Below are 12,767 nucleotides of genomic sequence, written 5' to 3' on the forward strand. Positions count from 1 at the left end.
TGGCTGGAAGTCTCCCAAGTTCCAGTGTGGACCAGACTTCTAACCCCAGGGCCACCTCTCTGCCTGTAGACTTTCCCTAGGGTGGTGTCTGATTACTTTGAGTTTCATGAGTACAATTTCCTTATGAATGAACACACTTTACAATGGTTTGGCTGTCTTTGTCTGAGATTATGATATGATAATGAATGGGTATGTGGGGTGCGAGTGTGTGTGTGTGTGTGTGTGTGTGTGTGTGTGTGTGTGTGTGTTCTTCCTAAGCAGAAATCTAGAAGCAGAGAATCTGATCATGGAAACGAAAAGCACAGAGGACTAAGTGGGACTTGTTTATGTGTGAGGCCAGCAGATAAACTGTAGCACTAGGACATGGTTTAGAGCAGATGCTAACAGACTCAGGGTGAGTTGACTATGCACCAGGTACCACAGATCTGCCAGCCTGTGGATCAAGGTGGACTGTATGCACAACTCCTTAGTAGTCCTAATGCTCCATAACTTTAGGGTCTCTCCCTTCCTTATACACTGCTGTCACCGAGTGAGAAATGTCCCCAGTAGTCTTGTGTGTTCGAACACTTAGCCTTAGCTGAGGGCACTATTGGGGAAGGTGATGGAGCCTTGCTGGAGGAAGTATATCTAAGGGTAGGCTTTGGGGTTTTCTAGGCTGACTGCACTTCTTTCTCTCTATGCTTCTTATGTGGGGAGAAGATGTTCTCACCCTGTTTCCTGACTGCCAGGTCAGCCTCTGCCCCAGCTGCCATGCCTTCCTCACCTCCATAGACTGTAGCCCTTCGGGAACTGCAAGCCAAAGCTAACCCTTTCTTCCCAAAGCTGCTTTTTGTCAGGGTGTATTATCACAGCCACAGCACAGTAACCAAGATGTCCACGATCACTGTCATTGCCACGGTCATTATGATTACCACCAATGTCGCCATCACCTCCACAGCTGTCACATTTCCGGGCAGTTCTTTAAGCCCCATGCTGGGCCAAATGCTTACATAAATGATCTCTTTGGCTCTTACAGATATTCCTCTGAGACATAAGGAGTTAAAGCCACTTCTCTACATTCATGTATCAGTGACAATGACTGACACAAACTGGATGTGGCACCTCACATTTAGAGTCCCAGAACTCAGGAAGTGGAGGGAAGGTGATCAGGCTGTATACACTACGAGTTCAATGCCCGCTTGAGCTACATGAGACACACACACACACACACACACACACACACACACACACACACACACACAGAGGCTGGGGGCTCAGTGGGTAAAGTTGTGGTTGATCAAGCGCGAGGACCTGAGTTCAAAGCCCAGAACCCATATGAAAACTAGACATGGCTGCACACATCTCTAACTCTAGCACTTGGGGATGGCAACAGGAGATCTGAGAGCTTCCTGGCCAGTAAGTCTAGCTGAAATGGGTAAGTCAGATCCAGTGAGAGAGAATAGCAGATGACATAGGACATTAACTTCTCGTTTCCACACATGCACATACAAGAGTACCACACATGCACATATACACACATGAACATCACACATGCCAGTCACACATGCATATACACAAATGAACAAAATCCAGATAAATAAAAATCCTTAAACCCAGAGCAAACAATAAACCCCAACACAGTGATGTAGCCAGAATATAAGTCATATTTATCAACTTATGTGTGTGTCTAGCCTTCAAGAAGAAAATTGCCTGGCCAAATCCATGGTTGTTTTTTTTTTAAAATAGGTTTATTTATTGTGTATTATGTATACAATGTTCTGCCTTCATGATAGATATCATTACAGATGGTTGCTGGGAATTGAACTTAGGACCTCTGGAAGAGCAGCCAGTGCTCTTGACCGCTGAGCCATCTCTCCAGCCCCAAACCCATGGTCTTATGGACCAGTCCTTCAGCTAGGATGCTAGTGGAGACACAAGAGGAGATGAGTGAGGTTTTGAATGTCTTTTAGTCCTTCCTAGGGTGATCATTAAACTGGCTAAGAGCCAAGCAGTTCCTTCTATGGAACACCAGGAAAGGGCCCCAAATCTGGCAGATTCAATAAGCTCTTCGTGCTCACCCAGAAAAAAGACTCATGGTAGAGATGACATCCAGCTCTGCTTACCACATCCCCACCCTCCTCCTCTGCACCATAGGCTCATGTTCCCCGGCAAAGCCTGGCTTCTCAGTGTTTCCTGAGAGCAAAAATCTCACATCCAAATCAAAGCTATGTCCCGGCTCTGGTGAGACCATGAGCAGCCCTAGCAGATCATGGCTACTAACTGCCTCCTCCACTCAGGAGGCTCCCATCCTTTGGCATCAAAACTTTGTCAGTCAGTCCCAGGAACCACTAGGCACACACTGTGAGGAAGCAGCAGGACATGCACCTCGATGCAACAGGGTCTGCAGCTGATTCTAGTTTAGGGAACAAGCCTAGGAAATGAATATCTTCTAGGATGGGCTGAGGGGGTGTTTCCTACATCACAATGGGGAGAGAGTGTGGGCTCCTCTCTGCTAAGTCCCTGATGATGGTTAATATTGCTTGTCAACTTGATGGGGTCTAGAATCACCTAGGAGACAAATCTCTGGGTATACTTGTGAGGGAGTTTCTAGATTGGGTTAACTGAGGAGGAAAGATCCACCTTAAAAGTGGATGGCACCAGGGTATGGGATAGGGTGCAGGGCTGAATAAAAGGGAGGGAGAGCTGACACAGGTGTTCATCTCCCTTTGCTTCCTAACTGATGACACAATATGACCAGGGGCCTCATGTCCTGCTGCCATGACACAGAAATATGACTTTTGTTTTTGAGCTTTGGCTATGCCATTCTATCCCAATAGACAGGACAAAGTTACATTTCAAGTTCAAATCATTTAAGGGCTGGCATGTACATCCAGTATACAGTGCACGAGGAGACCTGTGGTTGGATCCTCAATATCACAAGGAGAAATACTTTAACTGATAAGTGAAAGATAAATATGTGGTTGATAAAAGCTGCATAACTGATGATGTAGTCCAATTTCAAAGAAATCTGAGATTCCTGGTAGCCAACGTCGTAGAAGGTGCCATCAGTTGTATACTTACTGAAAGGGAAGCATACAGGCCAGAGGAAGCAAGCTTTAACATGTCTAAGAACTGTTATAGCACGGGATGGCAGGGGTGGGGGTGGGTGTGGGATAGCGGTTGATGTTAGAAGTGCTGGAAAATACTGAATTAATGAATCAGTCAAGACAGGAGGTGGTGAGGTGGTTAGGTTTTCTTGTGGAAAACAGAGAAGCAGCTCATTACAGCGGATGAAGGAGGAGGCTGCTGCCATTTTACCCAGAAGTCTGCAGGCAGGCTGAGGGCGCTGTGCCTGAGGATGACATGGAGACTGGGGGAAGGATGGGGTTCAAGAGGGTCATTGACCCTGATCTCGAGTCCCACTTCCTCCATCTGTGTGTTGCTTTGGGGATAGGTTTGGCTCGCCTTTTGTATAACCCTAAGACTCTGGCAAGTCTGGTGAGGTTTTAAGAGCAGCCCACAAGAAGACTCTGTACTGCTTTGGGAAGAATTCAGCTTCTGCAATCAGTGCAAAGATTGATTTCCAAGCTGAGCTTTTACCATCCCAAGCTTCCAGATTCTTTCCCAGAGCCCGGAGGATAGAAGTGCAGGGACAGAACTTCTCAGATCTGGCTTCAAGGAAAAACCCTAACCAACGCCCCTGGAATGTAGCTATTCTAGTCCTGACACACCAGAGGGCGCTGCTGGGCTGCAGGAAAACCAGCAGCTACCATGTCTGTCCTTCCCCCAAGTCCTCCCTTGCAGGAGCTGCCTGGGAACTCTGCCTGTTCTGGGACAGATCAGTTTCCAGTGACACTCTTAGGTCTTCAGACCTAAGGTCTTAACACAAGTGTTATCCCAGGACCTAAAGTCAGCAGTTTCCTGTAGAGCCTGCTAGGGTGAGGGGTGTGGACCCAACAGACAGGGAGCCCTCTTTTGGCTGTTGACTTGACACACCTCAGCTCAACCTACCCTTGACCTGGCCCTCTTCTTCTCTACCCTGCATGTGAGGGTGAGGCCATGTGGGGAGGAGGGAGGGCCGTGGGAAGTAGTTCCAGAGCTGTGGTACTGCTCCACTCTCACAGAAGAGGCTCTCAGAGCTGGAGTCCCTGTGTCTCTGGAGAAGCAGGTCTTGTTCTATGTGACTTGAACAGCTGGGGTTGGGGTCCTGGGAGGCTGAGCCAGTGGATAAAGTGCTTGCCATGAAGGAATGAGAAAATGAGTTCAAATCCCTAATACCTAAAAGAGCTGGGCACTGTAGTATGTGATTGTAATCCCAGTGCTGGGGAGGCAGAGACAGGAAGATCCCCCGTGTGGGCTGACTAGTCAGTTTAGCCTGGGAGCTCCAGGTTCAATGTAAGATCTTATGTCAAAAGATAAGGTGACTAGCTAGCCTGTTGGCCCCTGATAATCTGAGGTGAAGCCCAGGGACTCAGACGGAAAACGGAGAAAATGAACTTCAGCAGGCTGTTCTCTGCCCTTCACACACGTGCTATGGCATGTGTGCATCCCTTTCCACACACAAAAAAACATTCAATTCCAAAAAATAGGTGGAGAGTGATTGTAAAAGATACCTGGTGTTTCCCTCTGTCTTCCACCTGCCCACACTCCTGTGCTCACACTTACACACACACACATACACACACACACACACACACACACACACACACACACACACTAAATAAGTAAAATGCATCAGAGAGTGTGACTCCATGACACAGACCCCCTTGCTTGCTTGGGGTCTTGCCCCCAGCCTGGGCTGCTCTGGATTTGTCCTTCTATCCAGGGTGACCTTCAGGTCCTCCCCCAGGGTCACACCACTCACTGTTTGCAGCTCTTTGCTTTCTGAATGAACTTCTCTGCCTTCTACAGAAACGGCCATTTCTCTTATGGTGAGTTTTGTTTGTTTTGCTTTTATGAGCCTTGCATGGTCTTGCTACACGGCCTAGGCTGTCCTAAAACTTGGCATTCACCTGTCTCTGCTTCCTGTGTGCAGCCTCACAGATGACCTCAGGGAAATTCCTATTCCACTCCTCATGCCTACAGAGGAGAACCGCTCTCTTCATGCCAGGGCCTGCTCCATAGAGGGCTACCTACTGGGACCGCGTGGCTCCTGCTTGCTCTGTCTCCTCCTGTGTGTCCTCCCTCCTCGGACACGAGACTGGGCCTGTGCCAAGAAGCCCTTCACCAATAAGTAAAGGAGTGGAATTTGGACAATCCCACCTTGGCAACCTGACAGAGGGTGTGCATGTCTTTGGCTAACAGAACACACTGTTGCCAAGGCCAGTGAGTCACAGGCTCCTGAGAGCAATCAGAGCCACAGAGCCAGGGGCAAGAAAGGCATTAGAGTTCTGGTAAAGAGGCACAGTCAGTAATTATGCGGGACAATGGGGACAATGGGGACAAACCGGGATACTTTTGGGGTCAACTGGAATGGTTGTACTAAAAAGATTGTAGGACTCGGTGTTCACTGTGCTTGGGGTGTGTCTCCTCTCCTCTCCTCAGGGTGGGGGATCACAGAGTATATTGGTGGTGGGGCTCACACATTTGCAAACAGCCCCGAACAATTTCCATGAAGCTCACCTCATTTCCATGCCAGAAAATGTGGAGAGGATCCATGGCCTCCCCAAGGCTTAGTAACTGAGGGCTTGCCCTCCCTCAGCCTGGCCTTCCAACAGCAGGGCTGTTATCAGAGAGGCACAGCTGTCCTGTGCAGAGCTCATGTGCTCTGGGTGTGGACCCAGACTCAGGCCAGAGCAGAACTGTCTAGCTGGGACAAATTCTTGCTATGGAGCAAGTGCCTTTCCCTCTGTATATATGTCCTATCAATGCCCCCCCCCCCATAAGTCCCTTTGTAGGCCAGCAGCCTTGTGCCTCCATAGCCCAGACCACACACTTCATATTCCCGTTGCCTCTCCCCAGGACTCCTCTCCCAAGCCCTTAGCTCCTGAGGATGTCTCAGCAGTTGTGTGGCTATTTCTTCCCAGCTCCAGCTCTTGTTTTTGGCCACATTCTGGCCCAGGACAGACGGCCCCCTGTGAGCCCTGTCCTGCTGTGACTGGATCAAGGTGCCCATAACTGCAGCCCACCCCCCAAAAAACCCCACAGTTATCCAAAGTTGAGGATACTTTGGGCTCACACACACTCAGTGGCTCCCTCCTGCCTGGCATTTTACAAGGTTGGAAGAAGGGGGCCCAAGTCTCAAAAGTCATTCCTACCTAGTATGAAGGCCACCACATAGTTGGAGATCTGGCCCATGCCCACAATGACAAATAACACGGTAAACATCTCCCAGTTGGTGGAGAAAATCTGCACGAAGCTGAATCCAGTCTGCACGGCCATGGTTGCAAAGAGGACTTTTTTCCTGCCGAACCTATAGAACATAACATAGCATTGCATAACATACTATAACGTAACATAATATAACTCAGAGTGTGTTGTAACACCAAGCCTAGCTTCACTGTAGGGTCTGTCTTGTCTCAGGACTCAGACAGATTTTTTTCTTCCCTGTAATATCCTGTTAGTCTCCTCCTCAGAGAGGTCTCCAGAATCCACCTGCCCAGGAACTACCTTCCAAGGTGCCAAGCCTTGCTTCTGGAGAAAACGGACAACTCCTGTGAAGACCACATGGACCCACCTGATCTTTAGAAGGAGCCATAGGAGGGCCTGGGTGGGGCTCCATGGACAGAGTGCTTGCTCAGCACGAATGAAGCTCTAGCTTTGAGCCCCAGAATGGTGCATAGTTGTAATTCTTGAGAGGCGGAGGCAGGAGGATCAGACGCTCAAGACCACCATTGGCTACATAGCGATTTTAACCATCCTGGGCCTGTCTCAAAAAAGAGGGGCCACTGGTGGAAACTGTCACCATTTATGAAAAGTGGGTAAAACACAAAGTGCAGATTGCAGATACTTCTTATATCACCCACATGGGAATTCCGTAAGTTTAGAAACACCCTTAAGGGCTCTTGCTTCTTAACCTGGGCTGCACTTGGAACCACCCAGAGAGCTTTAAAAATGATGGACAGTCCTTGACTTACAATGGTTCAACTTAGGCCTTCATGACTACAGAGGTGAGAAAGTGCTCTGCACTCAGTTAGAATCCCGGCTCTGGATTCTGTACTCCTGTTTCCCCGCTCTCCCTGATGACAGGGATGTGGCCCCTGGGCCTCTCTATGCGCGCTGACAGGCAGTGAGGGGAGACTGGCCCTCTACATGTGGTGTGTGCAGAGTTTCTTTCAGTCTCATCTTGTCAGTTTTGGGGGGCAGAGGGGGGCTTATCAGGCCAGGGCTTAGGGAAGGTCAAGGAGCACCCACACGCAGCTGCCCAGGTGTGTCTCTGTGTCTCTAAAACTGCAAACCACTGCTCTATGGAAAGATGTCATGCTCAGCTATGCCTGGTGTGTCACTGGTCCGTTTATTTTTTTCATTCTGGCAGTGACTGTCATATTTTAAAAACGGTGGGAAGGAGTCACACCATACAACAGGGCCCGCGTGGGAGCTTTATTGAGGGGAGGGGAGAGAAGAGGCAGAGAACAGGGAAGAGAAGGGGCAGAGACCGGTCCCCGGGAGAGTGAAGAAAGAGAAAGAGACAGGAGGTGAGCAAGGCCCCACCTTTTTGGTTTTTTATAAGGAAATGTAGCGAATGCACAGAGGGGATGTTCTTAGTGGCTGCAGCCGTGGTATATCCTGTCAGGATCCTAAAGGCAGGCCAGTATAGATGCCTAACTGCTGACCATGACCAGTGGACAGAGTGGAGCATTCTTGCCCCATTCCCACTGGGCTTTAAAGCTTTGGGGAGGGGCAGATCCCCAGGAAGCTTTATCTACCTATTCAGCATTCTCACCTGCTGTGGCCACAAGAGAACACATAGGGCGGGTAGAACACATCTTGGAAAACTGCAATCTTGTCCCTATGAAGCCTGCAAGCTTTGGTGGCCCAAAGCCAGCCAGCCTGGGTCAGGCCTATGGCTGCAGGCCCAGCTGTGGCTCAGCTCCCAGGATCAGAGAGTGCATAGCTGATTCGACTGGGCTTTACTAATGCCGATGGCTGTTTGTGTAGCAACAACATGTCATCTGTCCCCGGCTCTGTCAAGAACTGGGGGCAGAGTCAGGGGCAGTGATGATATCAGCATCCTGTTCTGTGAAGGGGGTTGTGGTAAAAGGGCCCCACTTTCTAGTGGAGTCGATATTTCTATCTCTTTGGTCAAAGCCTTTGAGTTCAGACTGGAGTGTGACAGAGTGGGTCTTGGCAGGATGCTGAGGCTAGGGCTACATATGAGTGTCATCTGTGAAAGACATGTTTATTTACTTAGCTAGCTAGTCACCCCATTAGTTAGATAGGCCGGGTCTTACTATGTAGGGTGTTCCTGTCAAGGTTGCGTACTGGATTTTTCTGGAAAGATTGATTTAGTTAGTCAGACAGGGTCTTGATATAGAGTCCAGGCTGACATTGAACCTTTAATCCTCTCCTCAGACCCCAGCCTACCAAGTGCTAGGCTTCTCCTACTACCCACTCAGTGCCTCGAGGATTCTTCTCTGTGTAGAAAGCCTATGAACTTGGTCTTAGGTCAAGATAGGCTGTGGACTGATACGTAGCTCCACCTCAGTGTTCCCCATCCAGAATGCTTACCTGTCAGACAGCTGCCCAGACACGAAGGAGCCGCAGAGAACGCCTACGAAGAACAGGGAGGTGGTGAGGGGTGTCTTCCAGTCATCCTCACACACCAGATTCCACTGCCAACAAGACAGCATGCAACGTGAGCCCAGTCCTCCAGCAGGACCCACCCGTGCCCCACTCCAAGGAGCGCCAGATGGATGCCAGGTGCACTGTCCTCCCTTGTGCCAGCCTGCTGGCTCTGTGCAAAGGGCACAGGCCTCGCAGCTTTGGGTTTGACTCTGGCAGTCAATGTGACAGGTAGCCTGGGGCATGCCACGTCTCCCACTGAGACACTAGCTACCTCTTCAGGAGGGAGGAGATGGCTTCAGTCTGCTCACATTATGTATCGAGAAGGTTGACAAGCCCTCAACCGCAAAGCAGTATGAAGCAAAGGAACCCTTGTCCCTTTGAGGCAGCACAGAGGGAGAGATCTGAAAAGCCAGAAGAGGAGAGCAGAAGACCTAGCTAGTTGGTCCAGGCATAAAGTATTGAACAGTGGAAACAGTGCTGTGTGAGTTTATTTTTTAAGAAGACTTCTCAGGAAAGTATTGGCTCCCTGGTCCCCTCAAACCGAGACGCGGAGCATCTGACCCACTCCAGGGACCACTGTTCCAGCACTGCCAGCCCTACCACCCTTTTCAAGGCTTGTCTAAGCCTCCTTCCTCCACTCCTCTGCCCTCCCTCCCACCCAGCCTTCCCAGCAGTGTGGGCCCTCCCAGTCCTTAGGCCCTATGGCTCCTACTAAACACTAACAAGTTCCTGCTGGTGGATCCATAAAACCAGTTTCTACCAGAGTTTCTGTTCCCAGATATCCACTGGAGTCAATGCAGCCCAGTCTCGAGGGAGGTGCAGAGGTTTCAGAGCTTGAGGTGTGTGGGGGAGCAGTGTGTCACCAGATAAGCCAGCAAAGGAGAAGGACCCTCCAGCCCACCCCTTGCTCTACTGTGTGGGCATCCGATATCCATGGCATTTGTGGAGCAGCTCTGTTAGTATTCCCCATAGCTGCCATCAAAGTGTAGTTGATTTAAATTAATTCATACATATGCATTATGCCATATCATATTCTGTAGTGCAGAGAGGTGTGTCTAGAAACATTGACAAACGAAAAGCATAGGCCAACATGCTAAGGCAATCAGGGCAAAAAGGTTAGGGGGGGGCCTATAAAAACTCAGGTCAGGAGTCACAGCAGACTGTCCTGTCCCAGGGTCTACCTGTGGCAGTGGGGTTCTAGAGCTGGCTTTGGCTATCCCAGCAGCTCAGCCTTAGAAGGGCCTTGTGACCCCCAGTGATCTGAGAGCAAGAGCATGCCCAAGTCCTGAGACCTAAGGATCCCCATAGACTTCCTTCCTAAAGGGTCACTCCAGCCTCATGATGCTGGTAGGGTGTCCAAGCATGGCTCAGCAGAAGAAAAACATGGACCAGGAAGTCAGTTCTCCAGCCTTCAGAAGCAACCAAGGCTCAATCTCAGGCTAACTGGAATGATGTTACCTCACCTGGCGGTATGGTGTGACTGTTCATGGTGAAATTTAATCCCTATTGTAAGGGATTAAGGAATTAACATACTTAAGTCAACAATGGTGTTTGGAGGTAGGAATTTTGGGTAGTGATTAAGTGAAATGAGGCGACAGGGTGGGGCTTAACCCAAAGGGACAGCAGCTTTGTAAGAGGACAGATCTAAGTGAGTTTTCTGTCTCACTATGAGATGTCCTGTGCAAGAAGGTCCAGACTAGACACAGCCCCTGGCCTTGAACTCCTCAACACTCATAACCTCAATTTGAACAAACCTTTATTCTACACTGTGTTGGTATGTGTATAATGGTTTTCTATCTGTGTATGTGTGTGTTACATACATGTGAGTGTGCATCCACACACATGAAGGGTGGAGGAAGACATCAGGTGTCTTTCTACATCACTTCCTGTCTTATTCCCTGAAACAGGGCCCCTCATTGAACTGGAAGCTCCTGATTAGACTATGCTAGCTGGCCAATGCGTACCTTCTCTGCAGCCTTTAATGTCGGGCTATAGACATGTGCAGCCATGCCTGAATTTTTTATGAGTCCTGGGGATTTGAACTAAGGTCTACAGGCACCCACACAACAAGTGTTCTTACTCATTGAGTTCAAGCCTTCATTCTTTATAAATTACCCAGAAATGGGGCCAACAAGGTGGCTCAGAGGGTAAGGTGCTTGCTGAGTGAGCCTGGCCATCTGAGTTTAATTTCTGGCACTCACGTGAAGGTGGAAGGGGAGGACCAGCTTCACAAAGCTATCCTCTGACCTCCAGATGCACGCTGTGGTACATGCACTCTCCCCCTACACATACATATTACTCATCCACCCACACTAATATTAATAAATGAAATAAGGTTAAAAAGTAAATTACTCACAAATGAAAATGGACCTGAGGTCCCTGAATGGGCTCTGAGAGACAAGGCAGACAACAAGCCCTCTACTGCTGTCCAGCCAGTTTCCTGTGCTTTGCTGGTCTATAGACCAGAAGGGATAGTCAAGATGTATCTGAGTAAATGGCTACCTTCCTCCAAAAGTAGCTGGCTAACACTTAGAGAGCAGCTTGACACACCCGACACACAGAGGCACATCATTGCATCTCCAAGGGCAGGGCAAAGAGTTCCCACACTTCTTCCAGGCATGTGACACTAGAAGGTAATTGCTTAGGACTAGGGTAGAAGGCCTTGGTCACCGCATTCAGCCTTGTGCAGAACACAACAAATCTTATGCCAGGAGTGGTATTAACCATGCCAGCCATTAGCCATCACTATTCAGCTGCATCTGGACAGCAAAGAGCTTCCAAGTGGAATGTTCTCTGCTTTGTGGCTTTAAAAAAATGTTTCACTGTCAGGACTTTGAAATAGAGAGGCAAAGAAAGGACTTAGAGGCCACCACAGTGGAGCATGCCTTTAATCCCAGCACTTGGGGGAGGTAGACCCAAGTGGATCCTTGAGTTCAAGGCCAGCCTGGTCTATATAGTGAATTCCAGCACAGCCAGGGCTACAAAGAGAAACTCTGTCTCAAACCACCAAAAAACAAACAAACAAATATGTGTGTGTGTGTGTGTGTGTGTGTGTGTGTGTGAATAAATAAATGGACTTAGAGACAGAAAGGAAAGAGAAAGACTGATGGAGATGGAGCCAGACCCAGCATGAGCAAAAACAGTGGGTGGGAATTCTATTAATGTGTAGGCCCAGTGCAAACTGAGCTGGCTGGATCCCCAGTTCAAAAATGGCAAGTACAAAATTTAGATGACCTTCACTTCTCCCTTTTTCTCTCTTTAGTTCTCTCTCTCTCCCTCTTTCTTCCTTTCTTTCGTGTGTGGGTGTGCACACACGCATGTGTGGGTGCGCATACGCATATGCACACATGCACATGTCAGAAGTCAACATTAACAATTGCAGGTGCCCCTCACCTTATTTTTTGAGACAGGGCTCACTAATTAGGCAAGGCCTGTTGGTCAGGAAAGCCCCAGGGGTCTCTCTGTCTACCTTCCCCGGTGTTGGGATAACAAATGTACTCCACTGTGCTGAGCTTTTCCACATGGATTCTGGGGCTCAGACTCAGGTCATCCTGCTTGCATGGCAAACACTTTATTGGCTGAGCCATCTTCCTAGGCCAGAAATTCAGGGTTTCCAGACAGGTATGGTGGTGCAAGCCTAGAGGATCAAGAGTTTTGAGGACAACTTGTGCTATATAGAAAGTCCTTGTTTCAAAAAAAAAAAATGTTTTGGAATAAAGAGAAAAAAAAAAGAATTTCAAAACACAAAGAACATTGTGATCAAGTGGGGGGGTCCTGTGTGACTGCACAGGTGGGACACCATGAAGGTAGCCTATTGGGGACAGTAATCAAACCTGTTTTCTTTGGACAGAAGCATGGGTGCTGGGGAGGGTGAGATTGATTCAGTTCCCTGCAGTTCTTTCCTGGAGACCATGGCTGTGGGTCTCTTTCCCTCCATGCAGAGGAAGAGGTGCCCAACAAGGTGTCCTGACCAGCCACAAACACAGCAGTAGCCATTTGCCCCAGTCCTGTATCGGGTACTGTATGTCTTTGGGGACCCTGGTAAATGTGGTTAGACAACACTG

The 12,767-nt window shown here is 49.0% G+C and overlaps 1 protein-coding gene across 2 annotated transcripts in view; it reads right to left on the bottom strand.

The window, feature by feature from the left end:
- The window catches only part of Slc22a4 (solute carrier family 22 member 4), a 55,116-nt gene that overhangs the window by 23,214 nt on the left and 19,135 nt on the right, over positions 1 to 12,767 (bottom strand). For both annotated transcript variants that reach the window (XM_036195816.1, XM_036195815.1), the window contains exons 2-3: positions 8,647 to 8,750; positions 6,237 to 6,391 (exon numbers count right to left, since the gene is read on the bottom strand). In XM_036195816.1, coding sequence (XP_036051709.1) covers positions 6,237 to 6,391; positions 8,647 to 8,750 — 259 coding nt within the window. The remainder of the gene's footprint in view (positions 1 to 6,236; positions 6,392 to 8,646; positions 8,751 to 12,767) is intronic.

Source organism: Onychomys torridus, chromosome 8 (assembly GCF_903995425.1).
Source record: "Onychomys torridus chromosome 8, mOncTor1.1, whole genome shotgun sequence".
NCBI classification, from domain to species: Eukaryota; Metazoa; Chordata; class Mammalia; order Rodentia; family Cricetidae; genus Onychomys; species Onychomys torridus.